The sequence below is a fragment of the Vespa velutina genome, chromosome 25 (assembly GCF_912470025.1).
Source record: "Vespa velutina chromosome 25, iVesVel2.1, whole genome shotgun sequence".
NCBI lineage: Eukaryota > Metazoa > Arthropoda > Insecta > Hymenoptera > Vespidae > Vespa > Vespa velutina.
In genome coordinates, this window is record NC_062212.1 from 400,017 (window position 1) to 419,380 (window position 19,364).

At 28.1% G+C, this 19,364-nt stretch overlaps 4 protein-coding genes across 25 annotated transcripts; 1 reads left to right on the top strand and 3 right to left on the bottom strand.

Annotated features, from left to right (window-relative positions):
- The first annotated feature begins 180 nt into the window (after positions 1–180).
- Positions 181–3,782, top strand: LOC124957393 (tRNA (cytosine(72)-C(5))-methyltransferase NSUN6). Of its 6 annotated transcripts, none has more exons than XM_047514407.1 (8): positions 182–459; positions 533–655; positions 747–942; positions 1,022–1,187; positions 1,272–1,479; positions 1,563–1,859; positions 1,999–2,071; positions 2,177–3,782. In XM_047514407.1, the coding sequence occupies exons 1-8, from the start codon at positions 346–348 to the stop codon at positions 2,296–2,298; spliced, it is 1,299 nt and encodes a 432-aa protein (XP_047370363.1). In that variant the 5' UTR covers positions 182–345; the 3' UTR covers positions 2,299–3,782. The 6 variants fall into 6 exon arrangements, with proteins under 6 accessions (XP_047370362.1, XP_047370363.1, XP_047370365.1 ...); XM_047514409.1 differs by having other exon boundaries at positions 2,033–2,071; positions 2,177–2,292; XM_047514406.1 differs by having other exon boundaries at positions 181–459; positions 750–942; positions 1,999–3,782.
- LOC124957389 lies at positions 1,932–6,281 on the bottom strand. Of its 5 annotated transcripts, none has more exons than XM_047514396.1 (11): positions 6,230–6,281; positions 5,787–5,979; positions 5,491–5,709; positions 5,208–5,415; positions 4,966–5,124; positions 4,642–4,903; positions 4,221–4,559; positions 4,011–4,140; positions 3,036–3,932; positions 2,609–2,952; positions 1,932–2,489 (listed from the first exon to the last, which is right to left on the bottom strand). In XM_047514396.1, exons 2-9 carry the CDS (start codon positions 5,955–5,957, stop codon positions 3,783–3,785), a joined length of 1,638 nt encoding a protein of 545 aa, XP_047370352.1. In that variant the 5' UTR covers positions 5,958–5,979; positions 6,230–6,281; the 3' UTR covers positions 1,932–2,489; positions 2,609–2,952; positions 3,036–3,782. The 5 variants fall into 5 exon arrangements, with proteins under 5 accessions (XP_047370352.1, XP_047370350.1, XP_047370349.1 ...); XM_047514394.1 differs by lacking the exon at positions 6,230–6,281 and adding an exon at positions 6,061–6,167 and having other exon boundaries at positions 4,642–4,834; XM_047514393.1 differs by lacking the exon at positions 6,230–6,281 and adding an exon at positions 6,061–6,167 and having other exon boundaries at positions 2,609–2,760.
- Positions 6,221–9,899, bottom strand: LOC124957390. 5 transcript variants are annotated; one of them, XM_047514397.1, is made up of 12 exons: positions 8,802–9,899; positions 8,602–8,740; positions 8,262–8,526; positions 8,090–8,187; positions 7,796–7,999; positions 7,521–7,646; positions 7,328–7,429; positions 7,115–7,248; positions 6,801–7,028; positions 6,609–6,705; positions 6,438–6,508; positions 6,221–6,356 (listed from the first exon to the last, which is right to left on the bottom strand). In XM_047514397.1, the coding sequence occupies exons 1-12, from the start codon at positions 8,879–8,881 to the stop codon at positions 6,221–6,223; spliced, it is 1,680 nt and encodes a 559-aa protein (XP_047370353.1). In that variant the 5' UTR covers positions 8,882–9,899. The 5 variants fall into 5 exon arrangements, with proteins under 5 accessions (XP_047370353.1, XP_047370356.1, XP_047370354.1 ...); XM_047514400.1 differs by lacking the exon at positions 7,796–7,999; XM_047514398.1 differs by lacking the exon at positions 7,521–7,646.
- A 395-nt stretch (positions 9,900–10,294) lies between these two features.
- On the bottom strand, positions 10,295–19,354 carry LOC124957423 (flocculation protein FLO11). 9 transcript variants are annotated; one of them, XM_047514465.1, is made up of 13 exons: positions 19,270–19,354; positions 18,893–19,194; positions 18,720–18,797; positions 18,327–18,607; positions 15,805–15,907; positions 15,519–15,661; positions 15,177–15,411; positions 14,888–15,063; positions 14,627–14,766; positions 14,286–14,495; positions 14,123–14,205; positions 11,647–13,968; positions 10,295–11,551 (listed from the first exon to the last, which is right to left on the bottom strand). In XM_047514465.1, exons 1-13 carry the CDS (start codon positions 19,332–19,334, stop codon positions 11,454–11,456), a joined length of 4,236 nt encoding a protein of 1,411 aa, XP_047370421.1. In that variant the 5' UTR covers positions 19,335–19,354; the 3' UTR covers positions 10,295–11,453. The 9 variants fall into 9 exon arrangements, with proteins under 9 accessions (XP_047370421.1, XP_047370425.1, XP_047370424.1 ...); XM_047514469.1 differs by lacking the exons at positions 18,327–18,607; positions 18,720–18,797; positions 18,893–19,194; positions 19,270–19,354 and adding an exon at positions 17,277–17,639; XM_047514468.1 differs by lacking the exons at positions 18,327–18,607; positions 18,720–18,797; positions 18,893–19,194; positions 19,270–19,354 and adding an exon at positions 17,264–17,639.
- Positions 19,355–19,364: the final 10 nt, after the last annotated feature.

Here is a 19,364-nt window from a genome sequence, read left to right on the forward strand (position 1 = left end):
CGTGACTTCCAAAATCTATTTTCATTTAAATATGCGCCGCTAGATGTCACATCGATAGCGTTCTCCATATGTCATCTTGCATCATTGTCTCTGATTGGTCAAGCGGATAGATCGACGCCGTTCCTCATTGGTCGATGATATATTATATATTAAAATTTTAGTATATGATACCACGTGAGCAAAAAGAAGCTCAGATTTATAAGAGAATGAATGAATGATTCTTTGAATTAGGATAAAAGACAAATACTTAGTTTAGGTGAAATTAAAAGGTTTTTTTAATTTGTTTAAATAATATTATTAATGTATGACAATTAAATGTAAATTAATTAATTATTAAATTTCAATATGTCAATTATAAAAGTTCCTTTTAAATTTAAATCTGAAATACATAATGAATTGGAAAAAGATTTTATGAAGATTAATATTAATGGCGTTCCTATAGAACAAAATGAGATTGAGGTAAATTTTTCAACAGCATCCCAATTTCTACATTTAAATTATATAAAATTATACCAGTTGAATTTATATGTAGAAAAAATTAGATGCTCTGTACGAATGGATTTGTAGTACACCAAAAACTATTACCTATAGAGTTAATTTATTACTGACCACGGCTAAACAAGTAATAGATCATTTAAATGACGTGATATCGGAGGTAAGTCATCGTCTATTTAATTGAATACAAATCCTTGTATTTATATATCTATTTAATAGTATGGTCCTAAAAAAAAAATAATAATATTCAGCAGTATGAAAATCGTCTGCCAACAATAACAACATTCCCCCATTTATCAGAGATAGTTACTGTACACAGTTGGGACGAATCTATAAAATTAGATTTATCAAAGCATTCGAAGGAAGTTATTGTTGATGCGGCATGTGGATCAGCTGTATTAAGAGGTTCACATGTATATGCTCCAGGAATCTTAGGAATTCCAAATGGTACATTTTTTTTATAGATTTCCATAGATGTTTTAAATCTAATAATGACCTCTACTAATGACAATATTGTTTTTATTAGGTTTAAATGTAGGAGATGTAGTAAGCGTATTTGCAGATATTGTTGGTTGTTCCAAGAAAGGATTACTTAAACCATCTGAAGTTGATAATGAAAATAAAACATTTTTGGGTAATGGAATTATCATGCAAACAAGAGAAAATATTTTCTGCAATGGCGGACAAGTAAGGTAGAACCTTTTGATAGAATTCTTTTATTTATAGTATATAAAATTACTATAAATAAAATTTTCATATAATTCATATTGCTTTAGGGGCGTTGCAATATATATGACTGATGTCATTTCTCGACTCCCACAATTAAATAATATTTCAGTACCGGATGGGTGGGCATTGTTACAAAATTTACCATCAATTATTTGTACTCGCGTTTTAAATCCACAGCCTGGAGAAACAATTCTTGATATGTGTTCAGCGCCAGGAAATAAAAGTACACACATTTCGGCCCTTATGAAGGGAAAGGTAAAAGATCCATAATTTATATGTGATTATTCATAATACTAACGCTTGAAAATGAATTACGTTCTTTTTTTTTTTTTTCCTAGGGTATTCTAATAGCTCTTGATAGAAACAAATCCAAATCAGAAAAACTTAAATTAAATTGTAATAAATTTTCAAGCGGTAATGTAAAATGTTTTTGGTACAATTCAAAAAAGGCTTATAATAAATATGCAGATAATTCGAATATTAACGATGGGCCACCATTTAAAAATGATAGTTTTGATCGTATATTATTGGATAGTCCATGCAGTGCATTAGGACAAAGACCACAACTTCTTAATAAAATTACTGCTGTACAACTTCGCTCGTATGTGGCTTTACAAAGGAAACTATTCTCAACGGTAAGTTTGTTGGAATTAAAGAATTCAATTTTTACAATTTTTTGTCATTATTTTAATTCTTCATTGTATGCATATATATATATATATATATATATGTATGTATATGTATATATATATATATATATATACATATATATAGGCTGTTCATCTTTTGAAACCAAATGGAATCTTAGTATATAGTACTTGTACTATTACGATAGCTGAGAACGAAGGTATTATCTCATGGGCTCTAAAAACATATCCATGTTTAAAATTGAATTCCATTAGTGATCAATTAGATTTCATTAGAGACCAAACAAAAACATTTTTTTCTAAAGGATATAGCATTGATGGATTAACAGAAAATGAATCAGAATGTTTACTTAGGATGGGACCTGAACAGGATAGTATTGGCTTTTTTATAGCATGCTTTACTAAGCAAATTATGGAAGAAGTATAACTAAAATAATTTTATTAAATTAAGTCGTGAGTTGCGTCCTTACTTTGATTTTTAAAATTTATCGTCATTCTTGAGCTTCATTTGTCTGACAATTTTCATCTAAAACACCTTCACCGCAAAGTATACATTTTTCTTCATAATTTGGTACAGTGGACATTATTTTCAATATCTCTATTGATGGTCCAATATTCCTATTCAAAAGTTATCTAATATTATCTTCCATCAAATTCCTTACTTAATGAATCAATTACTAATGTATGCGTACATTTATATTTGTATAGTAAAAAAAAATATAGAATATTTTACAAACCTTGGACTAAAACATACTGTAATTGGTAAAGTATGTTTGCCATTAACAGGACAAGCAAGTATTTCTCCCATAATAGGATCATAATTGAAATCTTCATTGAAATTAGTTTTTTTGATTTCAATTTTACATTTGTAAGCTGCAATATCACGTATCTATGTATTCATAGAGAGAAAGAGAGAAAGAGAATTAAGGAGAAAAATAATTAATATAATAAAATTAATACCAGACAAATTTTCAACATCCAATATAAATTTTTTTTCTTCTCCGACACATACATGTCCGAAATTCAAACATGGAGAAACTCGTAATAAGGGTAAATAAATTTTTAAAAGCAACTTCAGTACCTATAATTTTTATAATTTATATTTTTAATATCATTTGAAAAGCGAAATAAGAAATATTTTTATATTTTGTTCATATTAATTACCTGACTACTGTTATCAGTATATATAATACGTAACTGTCCTGTATTAAACCAATTATTTGTACGTTTTGAAAATCCTGGTTCATATCGTGAGATTATATTTTTTTTCGTTTCTATTATCTCTTCAATTAGCTTAGCATTTACTGAACAAGCAACATGTACCTGAAATAATATATGTAAATTCGTTAATGTGCACTATTTACAAAAATTTTGCTAACTAACTTTGATAGAATTCCATCCATCTATGCATATACTTTTTACAAAATCATGTATATTATTCATCTTACAATGACTATCGATATAATCTATTGTAAATGGATCATTTACTTCAAATTTCGCAATTATCGGGCTTTCTCCTTTATTATAAAATACGTAAGTTTTATTAATCCTGTAATTTATCAGATAAAATTTTAATCCATAACTATCGAAAATCCTTTTTATATATAAAAAAAAAAAAAAAAAAAAAGAAAATAAATAACATACTTCATTGTATGATGCAAACTTATCATTACATCGTCTGCATAAAATGTGAACGATCTATTAAATTTAGGAATATCATAAGTAAGACGTGATAAAACAATTTGTGCTTCGATTTGAATCGTTATTGGTGTTAATAAACTATTGTGCCTACAATAATATTTCTTCTTGTATCTGTAATATATTAAAAAAAAAAAAAGAAAAAAAAATGGATATTAAAATGAATATATCGTATTATTTTTTTATTTTTTAATATTAATAAAAAAATTTCCATTACTCGTCCATTGGAGCAATTTGTATAAAACCCAATGCATTGCAAGATATTTTATATTTATCTTTATATAGCGGACATTTATTTGGAAATATTTTTATTTCGACGTATACTTTTCCTTTGGGTGGTATAAAAGTTTCCTCAGGAGAAATCTTTTGAAGGAACGACATTTAAAGTTTATTTTTAATTCATTCTCATATTTAATTAATTCCAATTAAGTTGAAACTTACTGTACAAATTGTACTATCTATAAGATTATTAGGAATCAAATCTATTTGAAATTCTGTACTTTGGGATTTGTTAATTCGTTTGCCATTATTTTTATATCGATCATTAAAAACACTAGAGCACATTTCGTATCTAAATTAAAAAAGAAAAAGAATTTTATTACACATCAATAATTTAATCGAATAAAATTATTTAGGAAACAAAATTAATACTCAAAGATATCAAATTCATAATTTGAATTTGAATCTGTAGAAATGATGCATTGCGAATCATTTAACGTCTGACAATTATTTTGAAATACATAGACCTCTAAACGTTTTCTTAATAAATTATCATTTTCATTTTTCTCCTTCAATTTTCTTAAAGCCATTGCTAATTTATTTGTAAAGTGAGTACGCATATGTAAGATGACATTAAATGGCATAGAATAACTTTCAGAGAAACTTTCTATTGAAACAATTTGCCAGTTTACGATTAATGGTACGCTGCTTTTATTTTTCATAAAAATTTTTCTGACTTCTTTTTGTGAACTTGCAGAAAGAATTCCAAATCTATAAAAATTTAAATATTCATCAAAAGTATATATTTTTCACAGATAAAAATCTGTCTTATTTGTGTTAATTAATTACTGACCTACACATTGGTATTTTTTGTGGTGTCTTTTCACATATCGGAAATGATATAGGCATTTCTGTAACTTGCACACAAATGCTTAATATATATGGCGGTAATCCGAGGATATTTATTTCCAATTCATCTGTATAAATTCCCCATGTATCAACGAATACATATATATCTACAAATACGTCTTTGTACGGAGTTAATTCTGTTAGAAAAGGATTTATATAAATAAGTATGCCAGAATTAGGCTGTTTTATTTCATTCCAAATATCATCTGTGAAAGGAAAATAATGATAAAAAATATATATATATAATAATATAAATATTTGATATTACCTGTATGCTGACTTATTATCATTTTATAAATAGATTGTATCATATCTTTCTTTATTTTTCCTTTTTCTGTTATATAAACAGGATAAAAATTATTTACTTTCAACCAAAAGCTTGATGCAATAGGAGTTTCATTTTTTATCAAAAACGTTTTCTTTGTAACTAAAAATATTTCTCATATAAATTTATCCATTATATAATAATATTGTAATATAAATAGGAAAATAAAAGAAATCTGAATGTACCAACTCCTAAAGGTACTTCCAAAAATTCAATTGTAACCGGATGACATATTGATATAGTTTTATCAAAAGGCACTAATTGATTAAATGCTTCATCTTCCTCATAATCAATTTCTCCTGTTTTTTCATAATATATACTTTGATTCATATAAAAAGATTCTAAAGAATACTTTTGTAAATTGTTAATAATATCATTTTTTCCAAAAATAGTCTATAAATGTATTAAAAATTTCTATTACACAATATTTAAAAAAAAATATACATATATATATATATATATAATTACTTTGTTTAGCATTGAGCTTTGTAGTGTCAATAAATTAGGCCGAATAGTAATATTGGAGGTATGCCATTCAAAGCAAATGTCAGATGTTTTTAAAATATCATCTGAATATGGTATATGAAAGGTAACGTAAAGTGACTTGATCTCACATTCAACTTGTAAAAATATAATTTTTGGTGAATACTCGATATAACATGGTATATAAAAAGATTCAACATATCCCTGAAATAAAAATCATAAAATATATTTTATAGATTAATTATAATTAATGTAATAAAATATTCATTAAATTAAATCACCTCTTCTATAGGACAAAAAATGATTTGTATATTTTTTGTAACTCCTGCTGGGATGCAATCACTTTCACAGCAGAAAATAAGTTTTAACTTTAAGCAATCTAATCCTATAGGATTACCCCAATTATATGAAACTGAAGTGGTTGTCATATTTTTTATATTCACAGTAAACATTTCTTTTATTCCAATAAATAATCTATTATTAAAAATGATAAAACATTGGAATCAGAAATTATATCATGAATATATTTATTATTTTCACATTCTATATATCAACCTAAGTGGTCGTAGAACTCCATGGCTGATAATAGGTTCACAAATAAATGATTTTATTGTTTCTATGTCAATAATATCAAGAGTGGAAAATAATTCTTCCATCATCTGCGTTTAACAACTTGAGTTAATAAAAAAATGTTTTTTAAATTTAACTATAATTGTTATCTTACCAATGCTGGCATTATTATAGATTTTTGATCACTATATATTTTTAGATCTATATCTGACAAATCTTTTTTTATCGACGATTGTGATATATCAATTTCAAGAATGTCTTTATCGTTATATTCATCTGATCTATAAAAACATTAAAAATCTTACATTAAAATTTAATATACATATTGTAATAATTATAATAATTATTATAATACAATTTACTTCTTCTTAAATGATGCATCATAATACAAAGTTTGTATTAATTTAATATCAGCCACTAAGATATCCACAGACTAATAAGAAAATAAAAAAAATATATATATATGTATATATGTATATATGTATATATATATTCCATTATCTGCATTGCCAAATTAAAAATAAATTGCTTACATTAGTAGTGCAAACACGTCTTTTTGTTTGACTTTCTATAGTCCATAATTTATGGCTCTTTGATATAGCAGCTTGAGGTATATCTTCAATATATAATCTAAAAATATAATAATAAGAATTTAATTGAATTGTCTGCTTAATAATATATATATAATCTTGATATATATAAATATAATTGTTTTTGATACATACTGAAGAAGGCCATATATGTGACCGTCAGGCAAATTAATTGATGGAATTGTAATTACTATGTTAAAATTTAAATCAACAGAAGCAAAAAAAATACCACTTTCAGGTATTATATAAAAGTAATCCAAAAAGTTTTCATCGTCGTTTTCACCTTCGATTTCATCCTCGATTTCATTTTTTTCTTTAACTTTTACTGAACATTTTTCCCAACGAAAAAACATATACATTTGACTATACATATAATTTAAGAGATATATCAGTTAATTCTGATATAACAATGATACAAGAATATTAGAAATATTTAAAACATATTTTACCTGGTATTAGTTATTGAAATTTTCTTAGTTATAACTTGAAATTCTTTTAAAAAATTTCTCTGTATATTTAGATCATAATGAACAACAGATTCCATATCAATTTTTGTCAAGGATAAATATGTCCCTTCCGATTGCTAAAAATTATATTTCTTTTTTAGAGAGTACATTAAATATTGATTAAAATATATAAATTATTTTCTAGTACATACTTACGCTATTAATTTGAAAAGTCTGTGGTTCATACATAATGCCATCGCCAATTAATTCAAAGGATTTAACAGAATAATTGTCAGTAACTATGTAGAATGTATCAACCTGAAAATTTTTATTATTATGTTAGTTAAGGTTTAGTTTTACCATTATGTTAGTTAAGACATTTTTTAATATACATTTTTATATTCATTACATGCATTCCGTATGAATCAGGAAAGAAATATGTATGAATGTATATATCTTCTTGCGTTTTCAAAACAAAATATGCTGGCCATACAGCAAAGCATTGTAAACTAAGTATATTTATATCTGTGATATCCTATAACAAGAAATAATAATTTATAATTTATATAATCGATTAATTTTTCTATCAGATTAATTAATATTATATATATGGGATATGGCATGCAAATATACATACATGATTACTAAATGATTGTTATAATATATATAAAAAAAATAAATTACTTCTATACACATGCTGTACCAATCAATTTCACTTATTAAAATGAATTTTCCATCGGCTCCAATATTTTTAAATCTAATTTGTAAGGCAACCTGTTCACCAACAAAACATTTTTCACATTCAAAAATCATGTTGGAGTTAACAGCATTCATTAATGATCTTTTGTTAGAATAATATTTATTAAACTTTCTGATAGTATTTGAATACTAAAGAAAAAAAGAAAATAAGATTTTATACATATTGAGGATTATAAAGAAATATAAAATATTATATTAATAATATTTATAATATTATACCTCAGTTATACATGAATTGCTAGACACCGTAGTACTCTCAGTTGAATATAAATTATTTATCTCGGATTCTGCAGACAGTAAATGTGGTATGATAATTCCTACAAATATATAAATATATTAGATAATGTTCTAACAAAATGAAATATGATTTATTATCATAAAAAGTATTTACTTTTCAATGTAGGAGGATCTCTAATACATTGTAATTTAATATTAATTGGTCTTCCATGTTGAACATATATAGTAATAATTTCTTCTTCCTCGTATAAATCTTCAGTATAAAAAGAAATAATTAACTTGAGTTGCATTCCCGGGGCAATAAAATTTCTTTCTAATTTTTTATTTTGTATTCTAACTATAAACTTAGAATGACGAGATATAGGCTGTATTTGAAATTTTGTCGAAGTATTACTAATATTTGTTAATATTATTGTCTTCTGCAAACAAAAATAACATATCTTTATAATTATACTTGTAACTATAATGAAGATTATTTAATATAATACACGTACTCTGTATAAAATATTTTTTTGAAAGTTATGAAAACACGCATGATCTGGTTTTGCTATTAAAACGGATCTATATAATTCCGCTCTGTATGTACTTTTTCTGGTTCCATCAAATATCGCATAACGCATACGATGTTGCCTTCTAAAATAACGTTTCTATTATTATGATAAAATTCAAGCGATCAGGTTATAAAATAATATACCTTTCTAATATAGATTTCTTTATTACATGATTTTGTGTTATTCTTGGTTTTATTTTTATCATCAAAGGAAGAAATTTCATAAATCTATATCTTTCATCTATTTTAGTTAATTTTTTCTTTATAAATTTGACCTCTGAACTATCATCATCAAGCTCGTTTTCATAAAATTTATCCTATGGAATTAGATATTAAGATATATCAGAGTTACGCATTTAAATATAAATACATGATTACTAACAATCCATAATTGCAATGATATTCGATGTAAGATGTAATCAGAACAATGATTTCTTCTACACTTATGTGACATCTTCCAGCGTGTATTATTTTTGCATGGCACATATTTAGAGTGCAACAATAATGATTTAGAATTCATTTTAATTGCTCTTTATGTATTCAAAAGTTAAAATAATATTAGAATAGATAAGAGCATTATAAAATGTATGACATTTTTTGAAACAATTAACAAATGACTGTCTAGAAATTTCTTAGAAATAATTATATTAATCATTATTATTTTGTAATATTGAAAACATTCAACATTTATAATCTTCCTGTTTTATATTACCATTATTAGTATATTGTATTTTATTGCATAATTTTTTTTTCCTTCTAGCATATTCTTATATTGGAAAGTAGGAGTACTAAACATTTGCAAAAAAAAATTAGTTGTTAGTATTGTTTATTTGAAACAATCTTCATATAAAGGATCAGAAATGAGCGTGTATGTACAAATGTGTTATGCAAGTAAAATTCTAGGATTTTATATTTTTTCAATTCTGGGTTGTGAACCAGAATGTATATTCTTTTTTTTTTTTTTTATGTAATGAAAAGTAAATATTATTTTCTTATTTTTTTTTTTTTCTTTTTTCCTTTTTTTTTATAAATAAGAAGATATGCCTACGTATTACACTTGAATCTAGTTTAACATTGTGTGATAATATCAATAAAATTTTGACATTAAGTTTCTTCGTTATGCCATATCGATATAAAGCTACACAATTACTGTTATATAAATATAGTAATGTTATACTTCTATTTTCACAATAATTATATATGCATATGTATATATGTATATGTGTATATATATAATATATATATATATATATATATATATATATATATATATATATATATATATATTCTGTATGCATATATTTGTTTATGTAATAAAATTCTTATTTCCTTCTTTTATTTTAATTTTCAATTTTTAAATAATACGGATACATATATATAATATTCGATAATATACATATATGTATGCGTATTTAAAAGAAGTAACAAGAAATTTGTAAAAATAAAATATAATTCTGAAGACATGGCCGCTATTGAGATTTTCCTACAGAATTATTTTCATTCAAATACATTTGTATAATTCCTAATGTACTTCATGATTATTGATCTAAGTATTATACTATTTATTAATGTTAGCAAATAATCCTCTCCTATAATTCAAAAAAAGGAATAGGCTTAATAATAAAACTCTGTTAAAGTTCCATTAAACAACTTTGTATTTTTAAATCCTGTAGAGTTTCAGAAATTATAGATGTTGCTTATGAGAGTGCACTTATTTATGTTATAAATAAGCATACATAGTCCATGAAGCACAACGAGTGTTAGAAATGTATGTAATAAGAAATAAAATATATTTAAAGATATATTGTGTAATGTAAGCTATATAGCTTAAATAATAATAATAATAATAATAATAATAATAATAATAATAATAATAATAATAATAATAATAATAATAATAATAATAATAATAATAATGATAATAATAATAATAATGATAATGATAATAATAATAATAATTAAAAAAAAAAAATCATTTCATGAACTTCATATTTTTATGCTTAACGAAAGAATCAATAAAGTCAAACTAGGTTCAAGCTTCAAGCATAATTATTTTGGTAAAAACACCAATTTCGTAGTACATAAAAAGAATGAGCACCAATGTCTTTGAAATATAATACATCGAATTATGCTCTTTTATACGACACCCTAAATGTATACATCTGGACTTTGTATGCAGAGAGAGAGAGAGAGAGAGAGAGAGAAAGAGACAGGGATGAGGGGAGAGAGAAAGACAGAGAGAGAGAGAGAGAGATAGAGAGAGAGAGAGAGAGAGAGAGAGAGAGAGAGAGTGTGAGAGAGATAATGTTTTGACTAAAGCCTTGTTTGGAAAATATAAAACCCCAGATTATACCTCACTATCCTACAAGTACAACTTACTTCAAAAGCTGTATACTGATGATATCGAAGTTCTGATATTACTATCTTTGTATTATTATTACTATTTGTATAATGGAAATGAATCATAAGAATTAAAATTCCAGAGGGATTGTTCGAAGTTAGGAGATGACGAATTTCTAAAATATTTTGGGTTAATATAAAGTCTAAACTTCAATATGTCTGGTACTGAATTTTTACAATTTTACCAGCTATGTTTACTTGCTTAGCTGGAAAATATTAATGTTTTTTTTTTGTCCATTATAATTGTACGAAGTAATCGTTCTTACATATATACAACCCATGGTCACCCTTAAACATAGAAGATTCGTGTAAATATTTCATTCGACACAGGGTTTGTTTGTCATTTCTTTTTTTTTTTTTTCCTTCTCTTCACATGTGTCTAAACGATACAAATCTTCATTTGTCGAGTTCAAGCGCAGCATATTGTTCTTCGTCAACTTCAGTCATCATTAAATTTCCATCTGGCAAAAGTAATACCACTCTTCTAGTTCCACCTAATTATAATAAACATATATTAAAACATATAAATTATAATAAAACGATTGTCTAAAAAAAAAAAGAGAAAAAAAAAAATATATTTATCTATTACCTGGTGTTGGTTCTTCTGCCTGTACAACTTGTGCCACGACTTGTGCTTGCCCATCACTATCCTCTTGACTTCCGGTAACATCCGTAGCATTCGTATTGTCCATTATAGACATTACCATTGGATTTTCAGTAGGCTCTGCGTCACCTTCCTTTACATAGAATTGTGACGTAAGATTGACTTGATCTGGTATTAATTGTGCGACAGCCTCGGCAACAGCATGGTCCAATGTTAAAACAGATCCTTCATCTCCTTGTTGTTCGGTAGTAACATATACACATTGTTGTTCACCATCCGCTCCTCGCGTTACTAATAAGGTTTGACCATCATCAGCTTGTCCAGTTACTTGATATACTACACCATCTTCTCCTGTTATTGTTACTAAATTAGATGTGTCTTCTGTTACTTTTCTTTCTTCTGGCATTTTTTCATCTGGCTTATTTACATCAGTAGATGCAACCGATATAGTTGTAGTTGATGTTACTGCGGCCGATGTTACTCCTGTTGTATTGGTAGATTCACTTACTGGTGTCTCTGTTAAAGATGTTGATACAGTTGTGGTTGATGGTGTTACTGTATTTGTTGTTGTATCATCTAAACAAGGAAGATCTGGAGCAGATACTGCTTCATTTGGTAAATGAATTTGTGCTGGTTCGCTAGTCTGAACAATAGTACCTGTTGTTCCTCCTGGACTCATTTCTACTCTCATAATACCACCACCTTCTGTAAGGGAATCAAGAGAAGGTAACACTAATTCAGCAGTAGTTGTTGTTGCAACGGTGTCTGTGCTTTCCGATGGAGTTGTTACGGTTTTAACATTTGGTAAAGTTGTTGAAGGTGTTGGTTCACTTTCAGCTTCTGCAGGCTGTTCAACCGGTTCACCATCGGGTCCGATTATACGTCCGGTTAACGGACACAAAGTAAATGGTCGTGGCGGGCTATCAGGTTCAGCAGCTGTAATTGTTTCTGCCTCGGGTGGAGGAAGTTCTGGTTCACCTTCGCTACTGCTTTCCTCGGAACCAACTTCGTGAAATTCCATATGAAGTCCGTCCCCTTCTGCTAATTTACTTTCTTTAGGTTTGTTACCTGGAGCAATAACTGTTGGCGATTCGACAGCTTTAGCCTTACCACGTCCAGCCGACGCGCGATTACCAGCTAATATGCCACGTCCACCTGGCTTAATCAAACCTGCTGCCTCCTGTGCTTTTCTCTTTGCCATTAACAACTTTTGTTGTGGCGACAATAAAGACTGTGGTTTGCCCAATGATGATTTAGGTGATTGTTTATTTTGTGCAGGACTTCCAGATTTAATAACTTGTTTCCCCTGTGAACTAAGTACCGTAAATTTCGGTCTGACAGGAGTCACCGTTGCAGTACTAGGTGAACTAGCTTGAGTATTTACAACTGTTGTACGTTTCTGTAGCACTTGTCGTGTTTGTTGGCCTTGTAGTTGTCTAGGAGCTGGCGCTCTAACAGGAGTACGAATGGGCGATCCGATACCGAGGACACTAGTTGGGGTAGCTGCACGTAGTGTTGGTCTAGGTAACAGAGGACGACCATCCGCGCCACGCGTTACTGCAACAGGACTAGGTCGTATACCTGTACTTATTCTTGGTTGTAACGTTATTGGAGCTGGTACTGCAGTCACCACATGTATTTGTTGTAATTGTGATGGATCTGGTTTAGGTTGTATTTTAATAGGTTCTGATTTTTGTATACCTCCTGTCTTAGATGCAATTGGCTTAGAAACTACTTTCATTTGTGTTACTACTTGACTTCCATCCATTTTCGAAACTACTTTCACGGGAGTTATTGAGTTTGATTGCGTCGCAGAAATAACTTGTTTTCTTACAACATTAGTATTATCCCGATTTTGTACCATTAAAACACCTTGTGTTGTGGGAGAACCCTTTACAGCTAGTTTTCCACTTGGAGATGAGTCTAATTTTATAATGCCATCCTTTCGAGACATTACATAAACACCAGATGTTAGATTTGGCATTTGTTTAGGATCTACTTTAACAACGCCTTTAGCATTGGCGACTAATACTGGAGGTTGACTTGATTTTGCCCCTTCTGGTGACTGCAGTCCCAATGAAGTTGCAAGATCAGTAGTAGAAACAGTCCTGTTCGAACCATTAGATTGCGCGTTTGCACGGTTAAATGCACGTTGTATTACATCACTACGTCCTATCAGCTTTTCTTCTTCTGATTCTCCAGTCCAATCTTCGTCGCTACCTGTATCACCCTTTGCCCTTTTTGCGGCACTACTGCCAGCTTCTTCAGAATCGCTATCAGAATAATCTATTCTTCTTTTTCCTAATACTGCAATTTTGAAAATATTGTTGCAATATTATCATCATCATCGTTATTATTACTACTACTATTATTATTATTATTATTATTATTATATTATTATTATTATTATTATTATTATTATTATTATTAGAATATGACAATGAATGTATATAAAACGTACTGTCACTCTCCTCGTCTTTCATTGAACCACACCACTGTTTTACTTGGTCCATTGCTTTAGATTTACTCGAGCGCATAGGGCGTCTACATATTATAAAAAGAGTAAAACAATGTACTATATAAAATACTTATGTAATAATATTAATATATATTCATTTACATACCCTGCTTGAGCCACATTGCTTGGACCTGGTTTACTAGCATCTGCTGATTTTATTATAGCTTTTTGTGCTGCAACCTTCCCTGATAATTTAGTACTTGCTTGTTGTTGCGCTGCTTTCAGTTCCTTTTGTTTTGCTAAATTTCTTTCAAATTCTTCTAATAAGTACTTGCAAGTTGCAACACTTTCTGCAGGCTCCCATGTATTGCTCTCACTATAAATTTATGTATATTCTTCATAGAGAATTTATATAAATATATACATATATAAGAAAAAAAAATATATCACTAATTTTAATATATATATATATATAAAAAAAAGAAAAGAAAAAGATAATAAACTCACTGCGAATAACCTTCCCATTTGAGTAAATATTCTGAACATCTCTTCTTTGGATTAAATCGTTTAGCTAAAATTTTTTCCACAATATATTCTTCATTACTAGAATCTCTATCTTCTTCTCCCGTTGCCTTTGAAGATTTACCCTAAAGACAAAAAAAGAAAAAAAAAAAAAAAAAAAAAAAAAAAAAAAAAAAAAAAAAAAGAATAATTATAAAAATATGTAATACTTGTATATACCATATTTATATTAATTAATAATATTACCTTCGGTTTAACAGATGGCTTAAGTTTTGGCTTTTCTTTCTTATCAACTTCACTTTCCATAGAATCTAAACTTTTTTGTGATTTTACTTCAGAAGATCTAACATCTTTTTTTGTATCAGATCCTTCTTCTGGTTGTCCATTTCTTATGACTTTACGTACTACTATTGGCTTTGTTCCTACAGGACGACAAAATTTCATTCAATTTTAGACAAGGGAATAAATACGTAGTTAAAAAAAAAAAAAAAAATACATAAATGAAGAAAAAGAAGGAATCTTTTACAAGAAATACCTTCCAAATTAGAATTTGTTTGTCTTGGAACTTCTTGCATTTTTGCATTACTAATTTTAGTAAATGTTTGAATAGTTTTCCCCGCCGTTATCCACGAATCTCTAATATGTGTATCCATTTTACACCATTTTTGATAAAGTTTCCAAGAATTGGTCGAATCCCTATCTGAACCTTCTTGTTGAATTTGTGTGTCTTTCCACAAAAGAAAGGCCCAAACTTGTGCTTTTTGTTCATTCTATGGATATTTGAAAATAATTATTAAATATATCATTTTTTTTTTTTTTTCTTTTTTTTCCTTGAACGATCTACGATAAAATTACGATTACTTTCTGATATACTAACATTAGTATTCTCACGAAAGTGTGATACTTGTGAACAAGCTCCTTCCTTGGTACGATGTTCTTGAAATTCTTCAATAAAATGAAAAACAGAATGACATTGACCACAGACCAAGATATCTAAACGTCCCATTTCTTCTTGTGCAGCTAATATAATACAAATTATATTACAATTTTATATATTACAAAAGCATACAATAAACAAAATATAATTTTCAATTAACTTTATTCTCAATGGATTATTTAATATAGATAAAATAATATAAATAAAATTATATAAATAGGATTACCTTTTATACTACTAGGATTAGTATTGATAGCCGATGGGCCATCATCCACTTCCATCTTGTTCAAAATTATATTTGGATTTGCGTTGTCAGCGAATACAGTTTGCTACAAATTAAAACATACTTTATTCAAACATCTGATGTTAATGATATTAAATGAAATAAATGATCTTATAATATAATGAAAAGTTTGTGTAAGTTCCAGGACCATACATATACTTTTCTAACAAAACTATATAATATAATATTGTTACATATTTTATAATTAATAATATATTATTGTTATATATAAAATGATTAAAAAAAAAAAAAGAAAAAAATTAACAAAAAAATAATAATAATAATAAATAAATAAACAAAATGAAATGAAAGAAACTAGATATATAATGAAAATAAATACACAATATAGATTATAGTTTTAATGAAATAAATATATATATACATATACATATATATATAATATATATATATATAATAGCATAGATAAGATATACGAAAGTTTATATAAATCGAGCGCGAAAATATAAAATAGGTTGGAAAATATTTCGAAAGAAATTCTATTCCTTTCACTGACCATTTATATATATATATATATACACATAGATCTATATGTTAATGTGTGTGTGTATATATATATATATGTGTGTGTGTATATATATATACATATATATCTTTTCTTTCTATGAATAATAATAACGAATAATTAATAAATTAATAAAGTAAAGAAAAAAGAGAGGAAAAAGAAGAAAAGGAAGAAAAATGAAAAAAAAAAATAAAAAATAAAAAAGAAAAAAGAAAAAAAAAAAGAAAAAGAAATTTCAAAGATTCGCGGGTTACTAAAAATAATTTGTACGAAACGGCGCCGGTGAGGATCGAACTGCGAACATTTTCTTTCAATTCGATAGACCGCCAGAGCCGCTCCTATATGTTTTATATGTTCGCCCCGTTTTATACTCTGATATAAATCCTCCACGTCAGCCAGTTCGATCACCGTCGGTGAAGAAGCGCTATGTAAAAGCAAATATACCGTACGCGAATTGGTTTGATTTTAAATGAAACAAATTCCCGCATAAATGATGAAATTTGAAGAGGGACACAGGCACGTATTCATTGTAAACGCGGCCAAGTCGCATGGAGTTACCAACGTACGACGACTTTCGACGTACATATTCTATCGTCTTTTCTCACTCTTTTTCTCTCTCTCTCTCTCTCTCTCTCACTACTCACTTACTAAGCACTCACTCTTTCTCTCTCTCTCTCTCTCTCTTTCTCTCTCAATGTAGATATACATATATACACACACAGAACATACACTTTTTCTCTCTCTCTCTCTCTCTCTTTCTCTCACTCTCTCTCTCTCTCTCTCTCTCTCTCTCTCTCTCTTTCTTTCTATCTCTCCCTTCCTCCTTCGTTTTCGCGTTAACGCACGCGGATCACCCGGCTAAAATGGCTTTGGCCTTACGCGAAGCGACTACCGTTAACGGAAATAATTCAAGCGCGTCGTGATATCGCGATTATTTCGGAAAGATGTCATTGCTGCCGCCACACGCGACTCCTTTCCTCTTCTTCTGTCTCTACCACGAGCGAAGAGAGCCGATGCTCGTCGTCAAGATGGCTCTCCTCGCTAAATGCTCTTCCCTCCGTCTAGATTCACTTCCTGTTTTTCCAAGAATACTTTCCGAACGCACTTGAGACACCTGAACGATTATTATTAACGATCATCTCTCGAACCAATGATGACGACTTACGGCCGATAAACCGTAGAAAAATCGGATTTTCACGATCCAGAAAATACCACTAACCAGCACGAGACGGAATGAAAACAGTGATCGCGTCTTCCGACGGTGGCGCCATGGCGCCCGCTAACCGCCAGACCCAATGACGACAATTATTTTGGCGGGAAGCCGTTCTTACATTTTCCAACTTTATTACCTTTTATATCGTCGATATTTATATATTTTTATCAGTAAATAGACACATCTCTTTTATATCTTATATTTATGATATGATATAATGTTAATCACATTAATTAATAGACGAAAGAAATGATAATACTTGATAGATTTTTTAAGGATTTTGAATTTACCGCCTTTTGCAATCGGACCTGCTGATATTCCGGATGAAAAGAGATAGACCTATGTTAATTAATGTCAAGTCGATTCCGATCATATACATATGTAATAGGACTATATATTGTTAGTTCTCCATAACTGATAGTAGGGTCACCGATGAAGTAAGATAGAAAAAAGTTACTTTTTCCGTTGTGCGCAAAGTATTCTGCGCAGGCGGTTAAATATGAAACTGAATCATACACAATCGTTAAATACACATAAAACATACGATACAACATATAAATATAATTATAAACTGTACCCATTGAAAAAGCTTTGTTTTTTCTTTTTCTTTCTTTTTTTTTTTACGATCAACAAAAAATATATTAAATTTTTTTTATTTAAAACGTTTTGAATTATGTACGAACGTTTTCAGATAAAATTAACATTAGTTCATATTTATGTATACTTTACCGTAAAAGTGTCTTCGCTTTCTTCCGATATTATTTTTTTCTTCTTCAAACGAGACGACATTACATCTTGTAAAAATTTAACGCGTTTTTTAAGTTTCCTCATTTGATCTTGTAAACTTTTAATACGCTTTGATTTTTGTTGATCTGTCGCTTTTATTAATTTGATAACTCTATTAGCCCTTTTCGGAGATGTAAAATCTGTCACTGTAATTTCCGAAATATAACGAGGTTCAAAAAATATTCGTTGTCTTTTGGAAGTACTGTGGCTATTATCATTTGGTGCTATGGTAATAAAAGTAATGATTAGTTGAAACGATTAAAGGAAAAAAGAAAAAAGCATGGTTATTAAATTACCAATTTCAATTCTTAATTTTATTTGCTTTATAGAATTTACCTTTATTATTGGCATCATTGTTTTTATAAGTAAATGATTTATCTTCCACGAGTGTGGATTTAGAATTTTTATCAGAAACTGGAATAAAAGAAAAAATTAATATAAATAAATCAAAAGATAAATTTGCCATTTCTAATAAATATGTTTAAAATATTCAACTCTTTTAGATTTACCTTCAACTGTATCATCAGTTTCAGACAAAATATATTTACATCTGTCATTTACAGTCACATTTGTGAATGTTTCTGATGACAATCGATCAACTTCTTCCTCTATGACAAGAGGATTTGTTATAAACATTGAAGGGACTGCTCCAGGTTTAATTACAGATTTACTTCTTCCAAAAGTATTACATTTATTTATATCCGTTTCAGCAAAGTGAATAGAACAGATATAACTATGTGATACATCGTCGTTTAAACTTAATCCGCATACATTTAACCACTTCTGACGTACGGTCAAATGTTTTGGAAAGCTAAAATTGATTATACATTATTGACAATTATAAGAAATTTATTAAATAATTAATAAATATTTCTTATACATTTACCTATGTAATGAAATGTTCTCTGTATTTGACGCTTTTCGATTACATAGATAACACAATTTACCCATCTTTATAAAAAAAAAAAAAAAAAAAAAAAA